The 23,055-nt window shown below is 46.3% G+C and overlaps 1 protein-coding gene and 1 long non-coding RNA gene across 2 annotated transcripts; one reads left to right on the top strand and one right to left on the bottom strand.

The window, feature by feature from the left end:
- Positions 1-5,445: 5,445 nt before the first annotated feature.
- LOC140221351 (U-box domain-containing protein 21-like) lies at positions 5,446-6,980 on the top strand. Its single transcript, XM_072290876.1, has one exon. It carries the CDS (start codon positions 5,549-5,551, stop codon positions 6,854-6,856), a length of 1,308 nt encoding a protein of 435 aa, XP_072146977.1. The 5' UTR covers positions 5,446-5,548; the 3' UTR covers positions 6,857-6,980.
- Positions 6,981-21,105: 14,125 nt separating this feature from the next.
- LOC117836133 (uncharacterized) lies at positions 21,106-22,816 on the bottom strand. Its single transcript, XR_004636022.2, has 3 exons — positions 22,591-22,816; positions 21,496-22,511; positions 21,106-21,384 (listed from the first exon to the last, which is right to left on the bottom strand). It is a non-coding gene; the product is annotated as an uncharacterized lncRNA (long non-coding RNA).
- Between the last annotated feature and the right edge of the window lie 239 nt (positions 22,817-23,055).

Here is a 23,055-nt window from a genome sequence, read left to right as displayed (position 1 = left end):
GGCGCCCAGCCGTCGAGCGTGAGCGCGAGGACTTGCAGAGCCGCAGAGGCATGCCGACCTGAAATAGGCGCTCAACCACGCCAAGTCGCCTCCCACACCCAGCCTCCAAGCTTGGGAGCCGGCCGAGTCGCGGAAGTACGCCGAGTCGCCTCCTGCCCCAAGCCCAAGAGGTCGGCCAAGCAGCAAGAGGTACACCAAATCGCCTCCTGCACCTAGCCCCCAAGCCTAGGAGGTCGGCCGGGCAGCGGGAGGTACGCTGAGTAGTTTCTAGAAAAAGACAATGCAAACCTTATATAGCATAATGTAGAATATTTAATGATTGAATAACTCGGAAGTTTGATTCATTGTAGATGTAAACTCTTGTACATCATGCTCTTGTAGGCTAGGTAATTTTTCTGAGTAGTTAGCCTATTACGTTTAAGCACCTAACCCTGCCGGGGTGTTGCCGAGCGGACTCAAGCGTGCTTAGCAGGAAGCGACACATGAGGGTTAGGCTTCATGGATTAAGGTGTGTGCTACCCGAGTACTTTAGCAACAGTTAAGAGGGACGGACAAGCCGCAAAGCAGTCAGAACTATGCAAAAAAGCACCAGCATGAGCTGGGCACTTGTAGGGCGCAGCCCCCGACTGCCCGTTAAGTGGGCGGACCAAGCTGTATAAGCAGTCGGGGCGCGACCAAGGTGGTCGGCGAAAGTCACAAAGACATGGAGAAATTGAAGAGTGGGGGTGTATTGAGATGTAAGGAAGCCGTAAAATATTTAATTAAAAATAAGACTTAGCTTGATTCGTGGCCGAGTTGGAGAGTCGGCGTCATGCCCGAATGAGTAGCCGTCGATGAACAGTTGTTGATGAAGCCAATGTCGAGTCGAAGTAGTCGGCAGTGTTGGCTGCATGGGCACGGTGCGTGGTATGCTGCTGCCGAGCTGATGCGGCCATCGGGTAATCACCACGCTTGCAGTAGGGCACCCGCAGCTTTGCTGTTGACCCATCAACAATGTTGACGTAGGTGATGAAGAATCTGCCAGTGACGAAGCAGTCGTAGGTGATGGTACATCTGCCATCAAGCTCGCTGGAAGGATCTCATGATCACCCCTACTTGGTGCACCAACTGTTGGATTTAGTAGCCCGGCAGTCCACCTGGAGGTGACCCAAGTGGTTGATTTGTAGGCAGGAAAGATTGCGAGACCAAGAACTCAAAGGTGATCATGAGAATACGAAGGTTTAGACAGGTTCGAGCCTTCGGAGAGTAATACCCTACATCTTGTGTTTTGCTGGATTGTATTGGTTTGCGCTAAGGCATGGAATAATTTGGAGGAAATTGTCCTCGGGAGGCGCCCTTAGCCGCCTTATATAGGCTGACGACCTAGCGTTACAAGTCGGTTTGAATCTAATCCGAGTCGGTTGTTACATGGAAATCAATCTGAGTCGAACTACAACAAGTATCCCGCAATATCCAGGCTGATTTTAATCGCTCGGCCTCCTTGACTTGTGCTCCAAGTATCTTCATATCTTTGGCCCGCACATTCTGGTTAGGTGGGCCCACTTGTCAGGATCGGCTAGTATCCTGGTCGGTGGGGACCCATGAGATACCCATATCCCTCAAGCCCCTGAGTGATGTGCAGTCGAACAGGAACCTGAGGGGTCATCATAGTATAGTGAAGCTTGGAATGTGGTCGGCTGAAGCTGCGATGGCGTCATAGTGACGGAGAGGCTGCGTAGTGCTCAAAAAAGAAGAAAATCCGTGCGAACGCAGTGCCATACGTGCAGAGTGAAGTCGAGTGACGAGTTGATGGATGTCGGGCATCCAGTAGGTCCAAGCGAAGGACATAGAGGATGTCGCAAGATGCACTCCATATGGAGTAGCCCCCGAGCATTGAAGCAATTAGTATAATCAGTCCAATGGTCAAAAAGGAAGAGAAAATTAATCCTAGAAGGTCCTAGTGCCCGAGCACAAGGATAGGCGAAACCACAGAGGCACGCTAACCAAAAATAGGCGCCTAGTCCCTGAGTACGAGGATTGACAGAGCCATGGAAGCACGCCGACCTGAAATAGGAGCCCAGCCCCTGAGTGTGAGCGTGAGGACTAGCGGGACCACGGAGGCACGCTAACGTGAATTACGTGCCCAACCCCCAAGCGTGAGCACGACGACTGGCGAAGCCGAAGAGGCACGCCGACCTGAAATAGACGCCCAGCCCCCGAGCATGAGCGCTAGGACTGGTGGAGCTGCGGAGACAAAGTTGCCCGGTTGGAAAGATCAAAAAAGAAATGAAAAAAAAGAAAACAAACTCGCCCGCTTGGATTGGGACATCAACGCGGGTAGCCATTCAACTCAAAAACTGCCACCTCGGATCGGTTGGATTGGGACATCAACACGGCCTCATCACTGCGCTCGTCACGGTGGCACCCACCAACATCCCCAACATAATTCTCCGAAACCTCCAGGCATGGCCCGGCATCGACAGGGAACCGATAGAAATAGACTGCACTGCATTGAGACGGCCACCTCCATGCGGGACGCTCCACTGTAGTACCGTTGCGACACCATTGTCCACCTGCCAGAGTGATACCACCGAATTCGGACCTCTTGTAGGCTGCCTCGCAATCGCCACCGTGATAACACAACGGGCGGGGGCCTCGCCACATTCGCTGTTGGACTCCACCTCACTCTCATCGCCTCGAAGAAACACCACGCGCGGGGGCCTCACCACACCCGCCATAGTACTCCACGTCCCAGATCCATTTCTTTTGTCATTGTCAGCGTGGTGAGCAATGTTCCCCTGCTCCACAAGATCTCCGTCGATTAGCCAAGCTCGCGCCGCAGGTCGACCTCGCCTTGTTGCTTCACCCGCGCAAAAGCATCCGCCACCATGTCAGGAAGCTAGAGAACTCGCTTGCGCCGTCTTCCGACGATGTACCGCACCGGGTAGCCCAGCCAAGCTAAGCAACCCGCCGTGGTCTGCTGCAAGCCTAGTTGTCCCACGATGCCGTTGCCACAAGCACCATCTTTCGACGCAATCCCATGCCGTACTGACTGTTGCCAAGCAGTGCCAGCCGTCGTGGTCCGCTGCAAGCAGCCAAGACTGACAACCTCTTGCCACCACCATAACTGCGATCACCTCCACGTGGCCTCGGCAACACCCGTCCAGCTTGCCACACGACGGAATTGTTGCCACCGGTTGCGGCCGTCCATGACTAATGAACCAGGAATGCCATAGACCAAGATGGATTTCTAGAGACGACACTTCCAAGAAGGGCACGATGCCAATGGCGCCACCGTCGCTCGTCCAGAAACTGGACAGCATTTTCGCCCAGAGGACCCCGTGCAACAGGGTTGTAGCTCAGAAATGATGCCTCCAATGGGGAGAGCGACGCCCTAGGGCGGCGCCGTCATCTCCACCAGCAAGAAAGGCGGTGAGGGCTTTCACCAGGAGCATCCCAACCTCTGCACACTCACGGCTCAGCACTCCCAGCCACAGTCACAGCAGTCCATCCGGAAGGGCATCGCTGCCGTGCCTCCTCACACCACGCCGCCGAACCACCACCTCCGCTCGCTCGCCGGCAGTCATCCTCCTTGCGCCTCACCCTGCGCTGCCCCTCGTGCGGCCTATGCGTAGCGCCTCCTCCGCGTCGCTGTCCTCCGCGCTGGCGCCACCTTCACGCCCTACACCACCCCGCGCCCAGCCTATGCGCAGCACCTCCTCCACGCCATCGGCATCTCCGCGCCGCCGTCCTCCGCGCTGGCGCCCCCTCCATGCCTGTATTCTCCACGGGCCGCCACCAGTCTCCGCACCTCCTCCGTGTCTCTTCCTTCGGTGCCTCTTCCGCGTCTTTTCGTATTGGCGGCCCCCTCTGCCTGCTTTAGCTACCCTGTCGCAACTCGACTTGAATGCCGCGAGCCGAGCACCGCCGCACCCTGGATGCCCCATCCCCCTAGAGTGGATCCGAGCGTGCGCGTGCCGGACTAGGGCCGCCGGCCACTGTCGAAGTTGCCAGCAGCATCGCCCCCTCCGGTGGTGGCGAGGGGGAGTGGAGGAGAGCGGCAGCAAGTCCTAGCGTCGGCTCCGCGTCCGCGTGGAGCTATGGCCGGCCCGTGCGCTGCGCCTCCTGCGACCGCAGCCACAGCCGCAGCGTATGCCGCCGCCGCAGGCCACCCCGCGTGTGCTATGACGCTGCCACCACTGGAGGCCGCCGTCGCTGCCGGCCGCAACACCTGTGCGTGATCTCAGCTGGCACCGCAGGCCGAGGCCCGATGGCACGGGCCAGACCCCGAACAGCCGTCGTGTTGGTTGTTGCACGCCGCCAGGGCGAGTAGTTGCCGGAGCGCCCACTAGCCAGCCAACTTGCACAAGCAGCCACCCGAAGGAGCAGATCCAGCAGGACACGGATCCGGCCACCCCGAGAGCGGATCTGGCTGCAGGCTCGCCGGAGCCTGCTGCAAGGGAGGTCCCCATCACCAACCACCACGGATGAGGAGAGGAGAGGTGAGAGGAAAAATGAAGTGGGAGCCCTGCCACCGCTTTCCTTATGGCTGCACGGGCTTCCGGCGGCCGCTCGGGCGGCGGCGAGACGAGGGAGCTGCGGTGGAGGGTGGTGGCGTGGAGGCTAGAGGTCTGCCCGAGCCGCTCCGAGGGGGAGCGACGCAGGGGCAGTAAAGCTATAGATGTGGAGAGAGCGTCAAGTTTTTCAATGTGACGTTTAATCCATTTTCACTCGATGGTCCTCAGATCCATGTCATGGATAAACAGGCTTGCATCGTACCTCTTAAATCACAGTAAACAAATTTATACTTGAGGCTATATCAGAGTTTTCAGTTTTGATTTCAAAAAATTTTCGGTCCCCTATGAAAAACGTGAAATTTCCGGAATTTCCTTATATTCAGAACTTTTTTAACAAATTTTGACTTAAATTTAAAAAAATTGAATACTTAGAAGCTTTATTTAAACGTGTGCGCGATAAGTATTCACATCTCCACGTGTAGTGCTGTGGTTTGGCTTGTTTTGCTGATACAAAGTGCCCTAGCTTCGAAACCTGGAAGCACTTTGTTATTGTTTTTAATTTGTGAAGAGGTGCTGAGGGGAAGATCTGTACTACTACTGCACCACGGCTACCCATGCATTCATTTGACCCGACTTATCTAACTGTATCATAATTCAAATCTTTCTGAAATATTTCGGCCGAAATTAGTCACTCGTCATCGAAAAACGCGAAATTCCCGAAATTGCGGCAAAATTTCGCCAAAATGTGAACCCTGGGCTCTATGGTCGCAATGCTCCTAATAAAATACGTCTAGAAAACCGTAACAGAGTGCACTTACAAATATGAATAAGTACTATTATCTTCATATATATGTTTAATTGTTCATTGAAAATTACGAGTGTTTTCTCATCAAAACAAACAGGGGCATGCACACGTGAAATGAAACCCCCGCGGGTTTAATTCCTCGCCTTCATCGCTCCGACCCAACGTCCTGCCATAAATAAACCGCCGCGCGCACGCCTTCACTGATCCACTCCTCACAACGCTCACCAACTCTCCACCTTCATCGTCCATGTCGTCGCTGCAGCTGCGGACAGCACCCGCCATGGAGGAGCCGCCGCCGGAGTTCCTGTGCCCGATCACGCTGGACCTCATGCGTGACCCGGTCGCGGCGCCCACGGGCATCACCTACGACCGCGCTGCCATCAAGTCGTGGTTACTCGCCGGCGGCCAGCGCACATGCCCCATCACACACGGCGAGCTCCGCGCGGCGGACCTGGTCCCCAACCACACCCTCGGCCGCCTCATCCAGGAATGGTGCGCCGTCAACCGTCCCCGCGGTGGTGTTGAACAGGCCATCGCTGCCACTTCCGAGGAGGTCGCCGTCGCCGATGTCGAGGAAGCCACGCGCGCAGGCGACGCCGATCGGTGCGCGGCCGCAGCGCGCTGGGTCCGGCGGCTCGCCGGGTTGGGCGAGCGGAGCCGACGCCGCCTCGCGTCCGCCGGAGCGGGGCGCGCGCTCGCCGCGGCGTTCGCATCCTTTGCGGACGCCGCAAGCGACGTGCTGGAGGGCGTTCTGGCAGCGCTTGTGCTCGTCGTGCCCATGGACGAGGAGGCCATCGTGGCCGTAAGCTCCTCGAGCGCGTCCGTGGCGCGGCTCGTCGCCACCGCCGCGAACGGCGGCCCGCAGAGGAGGCTGCACGCCGTGGTCGTGATCAGAGAGATCATCTCGCTATCATTTCACAGGTCCGGCGCGGGTGCCATCGACCTGAGCGCGAACGCCGACGCCATCGTCCAAGTCTTAGTCAAGACGATCAGGGACGCCATCTGCCCGCACGCAACCAGGGCGTGCCTTGTCGCCGCGTGCCACCTCGCGTACGCCGCCGGCGAGGGCGCCACGGCGCTGCTCGTGGCGGCGGGGATCGTGCCGGTGCTCGTTGAGCTGCTTGTCGACGCCGATCGGAGCACCGCCGAGAAGGCTCTCGCCGCGCTCGACGCGGCGCTGGCGTACAGAGATGGGAGGGCGTGTGCCCGTGCCGACGCGCTTGCCGTGCCAGTGCTCGTCAAGAAAATATTCTGCATCTCCGACGCGGCCACCGAGCTCGTCCTATCGGTATTGTTGCGCATCGGCAAGAAATGCCCGGAAGACGACGAGGATGCCACGATGGCGGCAGGTAGGCGGCTCGCCATCATTGAGGCGCTGCAGGTTGGTGCGCTCCAGAAGGTGCTCCTGCTTCTCCAGGCTGGGTGCAGAGCGGAAACGAAGGAGAAGGCCACTGAGCTGCTCAGGTTGATGGTCAGGTATCAAAGCAGAGTGGAGTGTGTTGATACCATGGATTTCAGAGGGATCAAGAGAGGCACTACAATTTTGACTACATAGATTTGTTTTGTGTGTATATGACAGAAGAAAAAAGGTTTAGTAGAAACATGTGTGATCATAGAAGAAAGAAATTGTACATAAATATTATACAGCTTCGAAATGTTGATTTAAAGGTTTTCTTGCATCTGAATATTATTTTATATCATTCTAACTTAAGGGAATTTTTATCAAGTCATAAACCTCTGTGGAAGACCTAAAAAAAATCCAATTTCTTATATAAACATAGCAAAACTGTGAATTATAAATAAATACCTACAGCAAAAAACGAGATTAATTCGTGTACAAAATGAACAAGCGTTTTTCCACTGTTCAGATGTTTGCCCTTGTTACCAGCCCTTTCTAATTCTTTCATATTCAGACGGCATGTAGATATTGACGTATATATTGTCATTTTGCCATCAAACCTTTCAATAAATACGGTAAGTTTCTATCTTTTTTTTTTTTTTGGGGGGGGCGGGTTTCCATTTCTGAACTATTTACCCATTTTTATTCTTTGATGAATCTTCAGTCTAACTTCAGTGAGACTTCTTCAGTTTCGGTCTATGTTCATCGCCATCCATCAGCACTATCAGACTGCCACTATTAGCTTTCCTGTGCCTTTCACTGTCTTCCGTGAAACAGTGCTTTCCAGAGCTATTTGTGTACTACGTTCAAAGACGTGCAAAACGATGACTATCATTGTTCGTTCAAACAAATCCGCTTGGAATGGTCTACAAATCCAGTCAATGGTAACCTCATCACATCAACATCCACTTATTATTCCTATCGTTGTACATGCGTGCCAAGACAACTGGATTCGGTTTGTCCTATGCTTCTCAATACAAGTTGCTATTTCTTATTCAAAATTCTGAACAATTCCACTACCACCGAGCAGTTCCAGATAAATTACTGTTAGGTAGCCTGTCACACCAGCAGAGAAACGATATTCCATCCTCAACAAAAATTCCGATCATTTTTTTACCAACCAAAACTAAAAGGTCCCCCACGAGTGAATACAAAAGAATATCATCCCCTACTTAATTAGCTGTGTTGTGTTGCTGAGATGATAAGGAAGCTACGTGTGAGATAAGAAGTTGAGGGTTCGAAGGTCCCGATTACTTTTCCCAAATGGAACTACTGCTCATTTTTCTACTAGAAGGACAGTAAAAGAGGCTCTGAAATTAGATAAGGCAGCCATTCTCGTTAGAAATCAGCAGCCTTCTATTTTAAACCATATTGCGAAACCATATTGCAAATTATTGTAAACCATAATTTAGTACTATCGTTACATTATCATTGTACATGCCAATCCAACTTCATTTGATTTGTCCTATGGTTGCCAAGGCGTTATTCTCTATTCAGGGTGTGTTTGGTTGAATGCATCACTTGATGCATGTATGGATGGTTCTGAATGGTAGGGTTCAACAAATTTGCTTGTACCATTTGGTCCACTCTAATTAATAGAATAATGTATTAGGTGGGATGGCTTCATCCTGGATGGGTTGATACAATTCACCCAACCAAATAAAAGGATTATTATTATTTTGAACCATTTCATACATGAACCAAATGATACAACTAACCAAACACTTCCTCAATCTTGTTAACAATTCCACTACCTCCTGCCGGGCAGTTGCAGACACAACCATGTCTGATCAAAAGATAAAGTTATGTAACCACCTCACCTGCCTCCCCAACTCACAACCCTGCTGCTGTAACTGTAACCTTTTTTGCTCGAAAGATCCGGCTGTAACTGTAACTTGTAACCCATATTGCGAGAAGGCGGTCGGTTCAATAAAAAAAACTCGCTGTTCATAATTATTTGTGTGCCCCGATCGTCAAGACAAATTAATGGAGCCAAAAGAAAAGAGCATCATTGCACATCATTCTAGTAGCGGTCAAAACATGGGCGCTGCTCATGCAAAAGGCAGCACTTAGGAGGAGCCAAAAGAATAAGAACAATATTTCTGGTCTTGCTAGTCTTGCGCATTCTTTTGCCTTGAAGTGTCTGAATTCCAAGCGTGCCTGTGACATGTTGGCAGTATATAGCTATTGTATCTCGTAATATTTTTGGAAGCTTTTCTTACATTTGAAGGTTATTCTGTATCATTCTGAACTTAAACAAATTGATATTTTAGTGCTAAAAACTTACCACTTCCATTTTTTAGAACGAATACTATTTTAGTGCGAATACATTCTTCACATCAGTGACTCACTACCGGAAACTTTGGGTTTGCCGTGTGCCATATTCTTTGCCGAGTGTATTCCATCGGGCACTCGACAAAGAAGCTATTTGCCGAGTGCTAACAAAAAACACTCGGCAAAAATGCAACACACGGTAAACAGATTAAAAAACACTCGGCAAACATTTACACTCGGCAAAAACGCGCATAAACACTCGGCAAAGGGAGGCACTCAGCAAAGAACGTTCCACGTGTACATCTGTTAATTTGTTTGCCGAGTGTCCATTAGTGGAAACACTCATCAAAGACTTACACTCAGCAAAAATATGCATAAACACTCGGCAAATTTTGGCACTCAGCAAAAGAGAAAAAAAACACTGGCAAAGGGAGGCACTCGGCAAAGAACATGCCACGTGTCCATCCATTAATATGTTTGGTGAGTGTAAATCTGTGGCACTCGGCAAATAATTTTATTTTTTTCTCTTCTAACCTTGAAATTTTTTCTACTCTCAACATACAACATGTGGTATTCCATGTGAAAATTTGGTATATTTCTAGATCTGTTTGCTATATTTAATTAATTTATTGCATTTCTAGGAATTTTTTGGTACAAGTCAAATTTGAACTGTAAGTGATTGAAATAACAGAATAAAATAAGTAGAAAAATGATATTCATGTTATTGAGTCCAGTGTTAGGCCTTACTTGGGAAATGAAAAGAAATTTCGAACATCTTGTTCAGAAAACACGATCACGAACGTGTGGCCGATTGGTTTTTAAATTTAAAAAAAGCAAACGAAGTTTATAAATCATGAGATTTGTCATGATGTGATGATATCAGCCAATTGGTTTTTAAATTTAAAAGCAAATGACATTTGTAAATTATGAGATTTGTCATCATGTGATGATATCATACATGAAGGCTTTGATAAAAAATTAAGAAGGTTTCGCACAATTTGTCACGTACGATGTTTACAAATCGAAGCATCTCAGAAGAAAAATCGTAACGTTGAGAAGGAACCGGTAAGATTTGGAGTCAAAGTGATGGTCGAATTGGGGTTTGACTTCAAAACTATTTGTATAGAAAATAAAGAATATAGATTGTTTCGTGTGAAATTTTGGTAATTTTTTCTATACGTTTGATAATTTTAATTTATTAAGTGCAATTATAGAATTTTAATTGATATATAAATTAAATTTGAACTCTAACTGCATAAAATAATGGAATAATATTAGTAGAAAAATTATATATATATTGTTGAGTTAATTTGACAAGGTATTTTCAAAGTACATCGGAAAAAAGAAAAACATGTTAAGAAAAATAAGGAAATGAAAAAATAATTCATATATTTGCCGAGTGTCTAGGGTTTGAGGCACTTGGCAAAGATAGGTTTGCCGAGTGCCACGATCTGACACTCGGCAAATACACTTTCCTCTTCTCTTTCCTATTCTTTCCCCGTTCCCTTCCCTCCTCTCTCATTCTTATCCATTCGTGCCACGCCCGCTCCCACGCCACCACCTCCCTCCCGCGCCACGCCCGCCGCCGCCAACCGTCCTTTGCCCCGCGCCCACGCCGCCACCTCCCTCCCATGCCACGTCCACTTACACCGGCCGTCCTCCGCCCCGCCCCCGCGCCACGCCCGCTGCCACCAGCCGTCCTCCGCCCTGCTCCCATGCCGTCACCTCCCTCGGCCCCTGCGTATCCACGCCGCCACTGCCACCCTCCGCTGTTCCCGCACCAGCGCTGCCACTGACGTCGTCCTTCGGCCTCCCTGCGCCCACGCCCGTGCCTGCCCCCCACCTTCATTGCCATCCCCCACCCCATCGCTGCCGCGGTGAGGCCGCCCCCACCCCCTCCCTGCCGTGGTGAGGCCCTCCCTGGCCCCTCCCCGGCGCGGTGAGCCCTCCTTGCTGGCCCCCACCTTCTTCCTGCCGTGGTTTTGCAAGGTATAAGTTGTGTATGTGGTTGTCAGCCATCGTGCCGTTGGTTTGTTGCAGCTGTGTAGGTAGCAGGATAGAATCCTCAAAGTAACATTATCCTTACACATGATCTTTGACCATCATGTATAGTTCACGATTTTTCTTAAGGATATGTTTGAATTATATATTTCCATTTACACTCAAATCTATATTGAATATATAAAATATAAAGTCAGCCAGAGTCTTTTGAATAACGACTTTTCTAATGATCGATTCTAGGTTCTGAAGAAAGAGTTTCCAAGAGGTGTGGACATCATATATGAATCTGTAGGTGGAGAAACATTTGATGTCTGTTTGAATGCCCTTGCAGTCTATGGGCACCTCATTGTAATTGGTATGATCTCTCAGGTTGACAGGCTCTGGACTTTGCATTCATTGATTTTATTATATGCTCTGATGGTGACTCCGGTGGGTGATACAGAAGAATACATGAAAATTATGCTGTGCTTCACCAAAGAAAAGATTTCACATAATTAAACGATGAGGAGTTGGGGTGATCTTCACAATATCACTAGTGACTACAGGTGCTTTAGAAATCATGTAGATTTTAAAAAACATGCTTTGGAATTGTTCTGAAATGCTATTATGAACTGTTAATGTTAAATATGTCCATTGTTCCTCTGCATAATAGTTGAGAGACTTGGGATACATTATCTGTTCCTAGTAAAGAGATCATTCTTACAGTTACCTGAGCCACTCCTGTAATTACTGTATTATAAAAAAAACTTGCATTGGCATAAAAGCAGATATGTAACTACGCGCAGACCAGCACAGTTCCAACACAACTTAACTTCTCGGGAGTAGTAATTAGTAGCACCCATATATACACTATGTAAGCTATGAACGAAATATACTGAAAAGAACAGATTGCAGAAGACTCCAGGCTACTCTACTGTATGAGGCAGCATCATGTAGTATGATCAGTTAGATTTTTGTTACCCTATATGGCTACCCTATATGATCAGTTAGCTTAATCAAAATTTTCTTTTTGCAGGGATGGAAAACTAATGTGATCAGAAGCATAGTTAGACTAGTATCTGGTTCATTGCTAGAAATAGAGAATTTGTAGGTAAGAATACTTTTGGTTAGGAGATGGTACATAAGGATGTCATTGTCATGTGAACAATGTGGCAGTACTGTTTGTGGGAGCTTCTATATGTTAATGATCAATGTTATCATAATGAATTTGTGTATCTATTGTTTATGTCTACATGATCAGGAGAGAATTGAATATATAGCTTGGAGAAATACAATAATGCTTTGGACAGATACATCTTTGCCGAGTGTCTGAGCTGTGACACTCGGTAAAGAGGCCATGTTTGCTGAGTATCCACGGAAAAAACACTCGGCAAATATGCCTTGTTGCCGAGTGCCCATGCCGTTAGATACTCAGCAAACACGCTGTGACCGTCTTCACACCGTCACGTTGCTTTTTTTTTTGCCGAGTGTCGATTTTAACACTCGGCAAAATCTTTGCTGAGTGTATTTTGGCTTTCGCCTTGTGCCGTGGACACACGCCAAACTTCCAGATTCCAGTAGTGACTATACAACAATCTATCTTAGCAGACTGGTGTTGTAACTCTATGAAAGCTCATCCATTCACTGCAAACAATCACAAATAATAGTTGATGTTGTAGCCTCATCTTCAAGAGGAGAAACTCAAACTGAGTGAGCTGCATTGTTCGTCGTAACTTATCGAGGTCATGGGTCCAAGAATATGTGGATGAACATTTCATGGTAACTTATCGAGGACATCCATGCATGCCACCACCCTGAACATTTCATGGTAAGGAACCAACCATTAAAATCTGATTAAGGTGGGATATAGCATCCTGACTATAGACGAATTGATATCATTCTGAACTAAAACGAATTGATATGCGAGAATAACAAAGGCTCGAAACTTCAGAACTGTGACAAACTCTTGAGGCAGCGACCTCTTGTTCATTTTTATAAACAAATTTAGCGAAAGGTATTGTAATTCATATTTTTTTCCTTGTTATACAAGAAGTTAGGTTTCTCAGTTTTTCCAAAGAGGTTGATGACATATATTATTGTCATTTTGTCATCAAACTTTTCAACAAATTAATACAGTTAGTTTTTTTTTTTTTGCAAGGGGAAGATAAGATTCTTGTAGTCATGGTTTCTGGAACACTGTGCAGTCTCTACGTCTCTTCAATGTTCCGTCTAATTTCAGTGATAGTTCAGTTTCAGTCTATATGTCGATCTGCGATCCATCACATTGTCAGATTCTCTGCCGTTGATTTACTGTGCCATTCACTATCACCCACAAAGCCCAGTGCAATTCCTGAAGCTATTTGTGTACCACGTCCATAGTCATGGAAAATGACAATGGACGTTCTTCGTTCCAATAAGTTTGTTTGGACTACTCCGCACATCCAGTCAAACATCATCACATCAACATCCACTTATTATTCGAATTGTTACATCATCGTTCATGCCAATCCAATTGGATCCGATTTGTCCTATACTTCTAAAGTTATTTTTAATTCAAACTTGTGGGTAGTTCCAGACATAACCATATTTCATTGAAAAATAAACTTACATAAGTGCAACCACTTCAACTACCTCGCTCTTCAGAGCAACCCAACCCAGCAGCCTGATGAAGTGTGTAACCCAGATGAGGAATGCGCAATGACAGTGCAAAGGTAGTCTACACAATTATTCAGCTTCTCTGTCATCAGGAAGAATAACTCACTTATTCATGCAAGTAGCGGTAAAAAACGGGGATGCTTCACCACTTCGAAACAGAAAAAAAATAACAAGATGGGTCTACGGTACCCCTTTTACATATATCTCAACACTAGGTTTTTAGGAGAGGAAAAATAATTAAACATCAAAATATAATAAACAATAAAATACCAGGCTGCTTCCAATTACCACCCCATCAAATCTTTCAAACGGAACCAGGGCACCCTTCTCTGATCTCTGTGCCTTCCAAAATCCCCTTCAATTACCTGTTTCGGACCACTATTTAAAACTTATATAAACCAGGGCACAAATCGTCCTCCACACTTATATAAAAACTTTTCATGTCCATATAATTGGCTCTAGGCCAACAAATAAGGGTACGATAGTCTTTTCACGCCATCATTAATCTGTCTGAAAAAATTAGAATTGCACTTTTCATGGGACGGAGGGAGTAATTGCATATCTGAGAATAATAATAGAGTAAAATATATACCGGTGGTCCCTTAAACTTGTCTTGTGCTATCATCCAGGTCTCTAAACTCTCAAAATCTATTTTTAGGCCCCAAAATTGTCTCAAGGTATCATCATGGGTTCATAAATCCTCAAGGTGCATATTTAGACCCATAAACATGTCCTCGGGTTTCATCCGGGTCCCTAAACTCTCAAAATACGTTTTCAAATATTTAAAGTTGTAACATGTACAGATGACAATGCTTCCTCCTTGCTCGTTGCCTTCACAACCACCTTATGCTGGTGATCGCGCATGTGTTGCTTGGCGCTTGATTGGGGGATCTTGAAATGCACTTTGAGAGTTTAAGGACTCGGATGACACCCTGAGACAAGTTCGGAGACCTGAAAATATGTTTTGAGAGTTTAGGGACCTAGTTGGCATCTTGAGACAAGTTCATGGATTTGAAAATGTATTTTGAGAGTTTAGGGACCTAGATGATACCCATGACAAGCTCAAGGACTGCCCGTGTATTTTACTCATAATAATATTTTTACAATCCAGTATGTAGTAATGTTGTCATCAATTGTTATTGGGGGAAAGAGAGAGGTGAGGGTCCCTGTTCATTACAGAGGAATTAAGTACCATGAGGACAAGTCATTCTATTTGCAGATTTTTTGCTCAACGTAAACAAGAGTGAATCACAAACGTCCATTTTGGAGTATTAGCAAGTTCTGTAAGTGCTATATATTCTGTTACTCACAATAAATTAATATCATGATTGGTCTAGGAGCAAATTTTATCAAATACACTACTATAGTAATCCCTACATTGGTAGGAATTAACATGGTTCTTCATCTCCATTGCCGAAGTCCATAAAATCATGTACCCGTGTCAAGCGTGGTTCTAAAATTTGAATAGGGTATTTCATTCCTTATCCACTTCAATTCGAGAACATTTTGAACTATTGTTTCTAATCTCTAAGCTGCACAACATAACTCGCAGCTACTCAATGAAAATATCCCTGTCATTTCAAAAACGGTACTCCCACTAGTAGACAACTGACTTTCGATGCGCCCCCTTTTAATCCCGGTTTAAAGTAGACCCGGTATAAAAGGGGGTGCGCGGAGCTTTACTCCCGGTTGGTATTTGCAACCGGAACTAAAAGTCACCTTTTGTCTCGGTTCAAAAATCAGCCACACGTGGGGGACCCTTTAGTCCCGGGTGAAAAAATCAGCTACCAGTGGGAGACCCTTTTATCTCGGGTGGTAAGAATAACCGGGACTAAAGGTCACCCTTTTAATCTCGGTTGGTGTTACCACTCGATACTAAAGCTCACGACACCAACCGGGATAAAATGGGGCCTTTTATCGCGGTTGGAAACTCCAACGGGGATAAAAGGGGTCTTTTATCCCGGTTGGTGTTTCCAACCGGAATAAAAGGGTCCCCCACGTGTGGCTGGGGCAGAACTAAATCCTTCGGACCCTTTTATCCTGGTTTGTAATACCAACCGGGATAAAAGGGGATCTTTTATCCCGGTTGGTGTTTCCAACCGGGATAAAAGGGTCCCCCACGAGTTAGTATAAAAGGATTGGATCCCCTATATAGTTAGATGTGGTGTGTAGGTAGGATGGCAAGGAAGCTATGCGTGAGACTTGAGGTCATGGGTTCGAATCCCACGAACTGCGCACGTGCATATTTCGCGTGAAAATCGCGTGACTTGTGAATTGCGGCGTGCGCGTGTGGGGAGCCTCCCTGGGACCCCCAGGAATTTATTTATTTTTCAAATTTTTTTGCAAAATAATATATCCCGGTTGGTATTACTAACTGGGATAAAAGGGTGTCTTTAGTCCTGGTTGAGGGACCCGGGATAAAAGACACCTCCTTTTATCCCGATTGCTTTATCCCGGATAGTTTTTCGAGAGATTTGCACCTTTCCAACCGGGACTAATACTCAGTTTTCTACTAGTGTCCTGTGTTGCTATAGATGACATCCAAGCATATTCTTACTAGCTATTACCAAGGCGATGTCTATAGCATATTCGGGTGTTTCATCCCCTAATAGCACTCGATTTTTTTATCCTAGGATATCAAATGGACGGCTCAGATTAAATCCACCTCTTTCCACTTATCTTTTCAGCTACCGTCATCCATCCATCCCCGAGCTCCCAACCCGCTGCTGGAGCCACCGCCCCCCATCACAACTCACCACTAATCCTCTCCCAGCGTGTTCTCCACTGCATCTTCTTCTTCGGGTCCGGCCGAGCTCCCCCGCCACCACCGGCCCCTCATCCAGCTCCGGCGGTGCAACGCCACCTCCGCTGCTGCCCTCCATCGCTGCCGACGCTAACTTGTTGAACCTCGACGCCTCCGCCGCCTCCACCGCCCAACCGGGGGTCCATCGCCGCCCCGGCGGGTGGCACCCCTGCCGCACTGCCTCGCCGTCGTCTCTCCCACCACCACCGCCCGCTACCCTACTACCCCGAAGCTTTCTATAGGTCCGCCGGAGACAGGTATGCTCCCAACCCCGAGCCCTAAAAGCTCGTTAGGGCTAGCCGGAGTTGGAGAAGAAGGGGAGAGTCAGTGGAAGCAAAAAATCGGGTGCGGGAAGCCAAGAAAATGTTCAGGCATAGTTTAGCTTTCCCCATTACGAATACAATTTTTTCGTACACCAACAAACCAATATGATAAACGTTACATCGCCTCTGTGAAGTCAATGCAAACAACCGCTTTTCGTTGAAAAGTCCTTCATTATACATGCACGTATAGAATGTTTTGATGAATATTTTTATAAGAACATTTATTAGAAGAAAAGAAAATAGCATGAGATATTACCAGACAATATATATTGTATCATTTTAAATTATTGTTATGGGCATCAGAGGCTATGACGTATGGGTCCCATATATTCAGATGGTTTCAGAAATGTTGAATATATTTGACATCGAATTCTTTGCGTAGCTTGCCTTGCGAGTGGCACCGGAATTCAATTTGACTAGGAGTGTGCCCGTGCGTTGCTATAGGCAAAAGATCATGATACCCTAATACAACTGCCCAATTTAAAAAATTCATAGAAATGCCTCATGCAAAATCCTGGTCATGTCCCTGTCATATATCTGTTGAGGTTCTTCATTTGACAATTCTAGACATCATGTGACCAACATATGTTTGGAACAATTAAAATTAGATCAAGGTGATGTGGTTTTGTCACAATTCAGGTTCATGAGGCAAACCGACTTTTATGCCAAAATAAACACAAACTCTCCTCTGCTTCTTTCTCGCAACAGACCATACAACCATCTCCTCTCCACCTCCTTGTCATCAACGGATATTGAATTGGGCAAAAGAAATAAAATAAACAATAAGCTGTCAAAGAAGAAAGCAATGGACCAACTGCAAACCATTCACCAAAAACATTGGTAGCATTCTGTGAATATAAGTATTTTGCATACATCATATCTGAATATCTCTGAAAAGTATTCGTGCAAATGATTTAATTATCTACCTTCCAGCTTCCACACAGGTGGAAAAAAAAGGAGTTGAGCCTGAGCTTTTGATGTCCACCATACAAATGAATCCCCTGCATTAGGGCAGAAGCAAAGACAACTGAAGTCAATGTGCATGCATGTGTATTCTAATTTAGTCAGAATTGAACAGCATTAGTAAAGGCTTCACCATGACACCATCATGTCGGTAAACTACAGATCGTCAGACCTCATCAAGCTCATCGCAGTGCCTTCAAGCAAATAAAGTATTTCTGTGATAAACTGATAAGCGAACTAGCAATATGTGAATATACCTCTTTCTAATCATAGATGAATGCTGCAGAAAAAAAAAAGATAAGTGCTACTGTGCTCCCGTGTAAAAGTGTTTTTTTGTCACAAGTGTACAAACAGACAATTACTCAGACATTATAAGTGCTTATATTCGTTACTGTGATAAGTTTTCTGAACTTAATGGCAATTCTTCACTCTTTGTTGGAAATATTTCTCCGCCAGTGCTACATTTCTCTGCCGGTTCTTCCCAAGTCTGGAGACAGGAGTACACAAAAGTTTTGTACAAATTGTACGTGGCACATTGTAGGGAAACGGGTAGGCTATTCTAGCTATAACAATTACACCTACTGCATCACGCAGGAAACTTGCGAGTAAAGAAGTCATGGATCATTGCCACTAGATGTGTAGCGTAGCGGAAGAAGAGTTGGAGCAGCCGGTCCAACGTAGATGCGCATCGGTGTAGAGAAATTAGTCGATCACGATCATCTACTCCTCATCCTCACCCAGCAGCAGCCTCGCTCCGTCGTAGCCGATCAGCACAACAGCAGTGCCTCCACGGAGACCACACGCGAGGGGAAAGAACGTCGTGCACCAGTGTGCTAGCACCGCACGCCTGACTGGGGTCTCATGGTCATGTCGAGAGGAAGTGGTGGCTATAGTTGTGGCGTGGTGGAATGGTGCGCTCCTAGCCTCACCTCTCATATTTATAGAGTACACTAATGGGCTTCCAGCCTGTAGGTCCATTAGTACCCTAATCCCTCATGTATCAATTATTCAGTGGACCTTTAGTTCAAATTGTTATGATTGACTCTTGGGCACATCACCAACACATATGGCTACCAATTTCCCTAAATGCTTATATATCCTGTCAAGATCATTCCTATAGAATTTGCAGTTATAACATGACAATATTTCTGAAAATGACCAACCTGCCTAATACTTCCACCAGGATGTTGAGAAGATTCCACTACCTTGACTTCCATTATTCCACGACCATGCACGCACATAGGACATCATATCTTTACATATAAACAGAATGGTGCAGCTTACATATAAACAGAATTGTGCAGCATGTCACCAGTTAGTATTCTTCAACCCTGTTTGCCTCTTGCAGTTGCAATCAGCGCCACAAGCCAAATACATGGAACCTGCACATAAAAAAATTAACTGGGTTTTACGTTTATATTTTTCAATCATCATAAGTTGATGCTGCAACATTTTTCTAAGAGATAATGCACTCGCATTGATGATATCTAATAAAGCAATTCAATTTTCAAGAATCTTTCACCTTGGAAAGTGCCAAAATAATGTAACCAGGCTGAATTAAAAAAAGAGAGAAAATGGCTTTGTTCTAAGAAACAAATAAATGGTGGTGATAAGGATGTTTGAGATAATTAGTGTTGGGGAAAAGGACTCGCTTGCTACACCTCATTCCAAGATCTTACAATTAACTGACTCACTGAACGAGAAGCGAAGTGGTGTGTTTTCCTGTCGCAGGAGTGAGGGCTGGCGCGAAGAGGCAACTTCGCGGGTGCAGATATCGGGTGCAGCGAAGTTGGTCTGCTCACACTGGATTAGCCTCCGGTCAGAGCGGAGGGATGACTTCGCGTGTCAGGAGGTCAGCCTAGGCAAGGGTGTGCCGCAGGATGCAAAGTCGAAAACCAACGGCCTCAACCGGGAGAGCTCGCGCGGCTGGAGCCGGAAGCACAAAGCGACTTCGGCGGGGTTGGCCCACACGGGCTTAGCTGTAAAGTGATGAGTTGTAAAGGTTGTGTCAAAAGTGGTGTAATGTTACTATAATACCCTCGAATATGCTTCGGATAAAGTGGAAAATAGGGTGTTGTGTTGTAAAGTGTAAAAATTACGGCTCTGTAAAATGGGACAGCGGTGAATACAAAGGGACACGTTCCGATGGAGGTGGAGTTTTGTTAAGCTCACCCAAAGATATTCTCAATTTGTTGCCATTCTTGTTCTTTTCATTTAGAAGCTTGTTGCCCCACTTCAGGGACGGTTTCCTACCCCAACAGTTGTGGCGCACCTATTCATTCCTATAATAGTACTGAACAAGAAACCAAAACCTACCAAACCATAGAATGCTGCTGATAACCCATCAGCATCAACAGAACAGCTCTTGGACATTGTGCAAGTACTAGGCGTGTGCGAAGACCAAGTGAAGACGAAGACGTAGCCGAGGACCTTGCTGACAGCCAGTTCGAGGTTGATTTGGCAGACGCTGGAGTGGAAGACGAAGACTTGGCGGCTCTAAAGAGAATCAAAGCAAGGCTACTAAAGAGGTTCAGAGATGCACAATCTACATCCAACGTCCAGATAAGAGGGCAGGCCGAGGCAACAATAGCGAAGTCAAAGGCGCCGCAACAAGGTAATCCTGAGGAAGGAAAACTTAAATACCAGGCTATGTTGAAAGAAGTAGTGAAGAAGAGGGAAGTGCTAGAACAATTGCAAAGGGAGAAAATGCAAGAAACTGTAAGGCAAAGAACAACACAGTTGCAAGAACAGATGAGTATGCTGCAGGGGCGGATAAATTCTTTGCGGGCGCAGAATGATGAGCACCAAGCTCAGGTTGAAGAGGGACAGGATGACAACGAAGAGTATCTATCAGGTGACTCCGGTTTTGAGGCATTTGCAGAACGTATACCGCAGCGGCAGCGCGAGAACATTCACAGACCTCGTTATCAGCCAACAATATAAGAAATCTGCCGGTCTATGACGAACCAAAACGTGTCATAAAAACATTTTTTGCGTCATAAATCGTGATTTATGACGCTCGAGTGATGAAAATCCTTCATCATTAGTCGAGTGTCATAAACTGCAACTAGTGATATTTTTTATTTCGGTGCGTCACTAAGATTATAACGAATGGACAGTAATATGACGTGGCATCCTATGTGGCAACTCATTTGTGACGAATTGATTCGTCATAAATTAAGGTCCAGTCCAAGTAAGGTCAGGTTCAGCCCAATTTTAGCTGGGCCGTTTGTAACCCAAAGTAAGTTTGGTGCAGGCCATTTTGATGCCAATTTATGTGGGCCAAGCCCAAGTAATGATTAAATGTATTTTATTTTAATATTTAAAAATACATTTTTAGCCTGCTTATTTATACGGACGAATTACATTTTAATGATCAGAAGCCCATTTCAAGAAATACAAAGAAATGCATTAATAAAGGGATTCCATTTATAAATAATAGTAATACACATTAGAAATACATTTGCATTGCTCGTACACGACTTACAAGCAAAATATCACTCTCCCAGGAACAAAATACAACCTCTCATACATCCAACATCCTAGGTACAATGAAATAGCATAAGTTGACAGAAGTATATGCTGTCCAAGTCACAATCTCTCATGCAAGCAGAATGTAAGATCGAACAATCTGCAAGTTCATCCATGTTTTCCAATGCCCTGAAATAGAGCAAGCAGCTCCAGACCTACAATTGAGCAAACATTAAGTCACACAAGGTATCCTTTTGGTCGACACTGCTTACATCTTGAAGGGGGTTGAACTAAACAAAGTGTGAAAATTAAGATGAGATGGATACCACAGAAGTAGTTATCCTGGGATTTTGGTAAAGCTGCCATCCTACAACTTTTGATTCTGCATATACAAAACCACCAAATCATTATGTGGACGATTGGAAAGAGACATAGAATTATAAGTAGCAACAATACCTAAACAGTGACCACCAACAATAACGGACAGAACGAATGCTGTGTGAAGTGATATTCACATTTTATTCCTCTCCTACAAAAGGTAATTAAGAACTCTGGTTTGAATCATCAACTAACCATATCTAAAACTATGTAGAATGCTGTGTGAAGTCAGATTCACATTTTTCATTCCTCTCCTACAAAAGATAATTAAGAACTCTAGTTTGAATCATCGATTAACCATATCTAAAACTATGTAAGCTTTTAAATTTCAACTAAAGCTATCAGAAATGTTATCAACTAACACCAGAGCATAGCAACTAAAGGTTTCATGCATTACAGATGACTGTTTCTATTTCCAGATTGTCACACATTCAAAGTCTGCATTATAAATGATTGTTTCTATTTCCATATTACCACACATTCAAAGTTATAGGACACAGAACGTAAGAAAAGAAACGGAAAGAATATGCACACGTAACTCCAGCTCTACTAGTTAATGTTATTCATATTTCAATTATAAAAGGAATCAGGAACATGCACAAATATTTATCCAGACATATTGCATGTCTAATGCCGATAAAAATATACGATTCTCCTGGATCTAAAACATCAGTAAAAAAAACATGTGGTCAGTTCCCAAATAAATGAAATGGTTGGTGCAGATCTAAGAAATATCCTATGTGCTCTATACTAACTATTCAGGTAGCAACTTACCTTGGAGGCATTTCCTCAAGCAGCTGCTGTGCGTCTTCCATGTCGACAGCCACTCCAGCTGCAGGGGTGCTGCCCGGCGTGCTGTGCTGTGTGGGAAGTAGATAGGTGTGCAGGGGAGCTGCGCAGCAGGGTGCTGCTCTTCTTCTTCACCCACGCCATGCGTGGGGCTTGTGCGGACACTGTAGCACCTCTGCGAGCGGCCGGCATTGAGCGTTAGGGATAAGAGGATGGATGAGCAGAGGGAGCTTTGAGGCAGCAGGGGCACCCACGGGCCACGGCGGCGGCGAGGTCGACGGCGACTCCCACCTCCACCACCTGCTCCTCCTCGTCGACCTCCAGGCACCGCCGTCGTCAGGACCCTAGCGGCCGGGACGGTGGCCTGCGCTTGCGCCTACGCTGGAGCCTCGTCCTCTCGCACGGTGGTGCGCGCCGGTGCCGCATCCAGCATAGGGTGCTAGGGAGAGAGAGAAGTGGGGTGGTGGATCTGGAGGGTGGGTGGGTGGGTGGGGGGGGGGGGGGGGGGGGGGGGGGGTTAGAGATAAAGGTGTTTGGATTTCACGCGAGGGAGTTTTAGAAGGAAGCAGGAAGTGGCTGTTGACCCGAGATAGTCCGGTCTACTGGATCAGGGGCATGTTTGGTTTCAATTGCTTATTAATACTTATTGTAGTTACTTATTTTTTAGCTCTAGGTATTTAGTTTGGGTTGCTTATCTGATTGCTATTGATATATTTGCT

Source organism: Setaria viridis, chromosome 9 (genome assembly GCF_005286985.2).
Source record: "Setaria viridis chromosome 9, Setaria_viridis_v4.0, whole genome shotgun sequence".
NCBI lineage: Eukaryota > Viridiplantae > Streptophyta > Magnoliopsida > Poales > Poaceae > Setaria > Setaria viridis.
This window is presented reverse-complemented; position numbering and strand designations above follow the sequence as displayed.

Coding starts and splice junctions, on each gene's coding strand:
- LOC140221351 (XM_072290876.1), top strand. CDS start 5,549: ATGTCGTCGCTGCAGCTGCGGACAGCACCCGCCATGGAGGAGCCGCCG.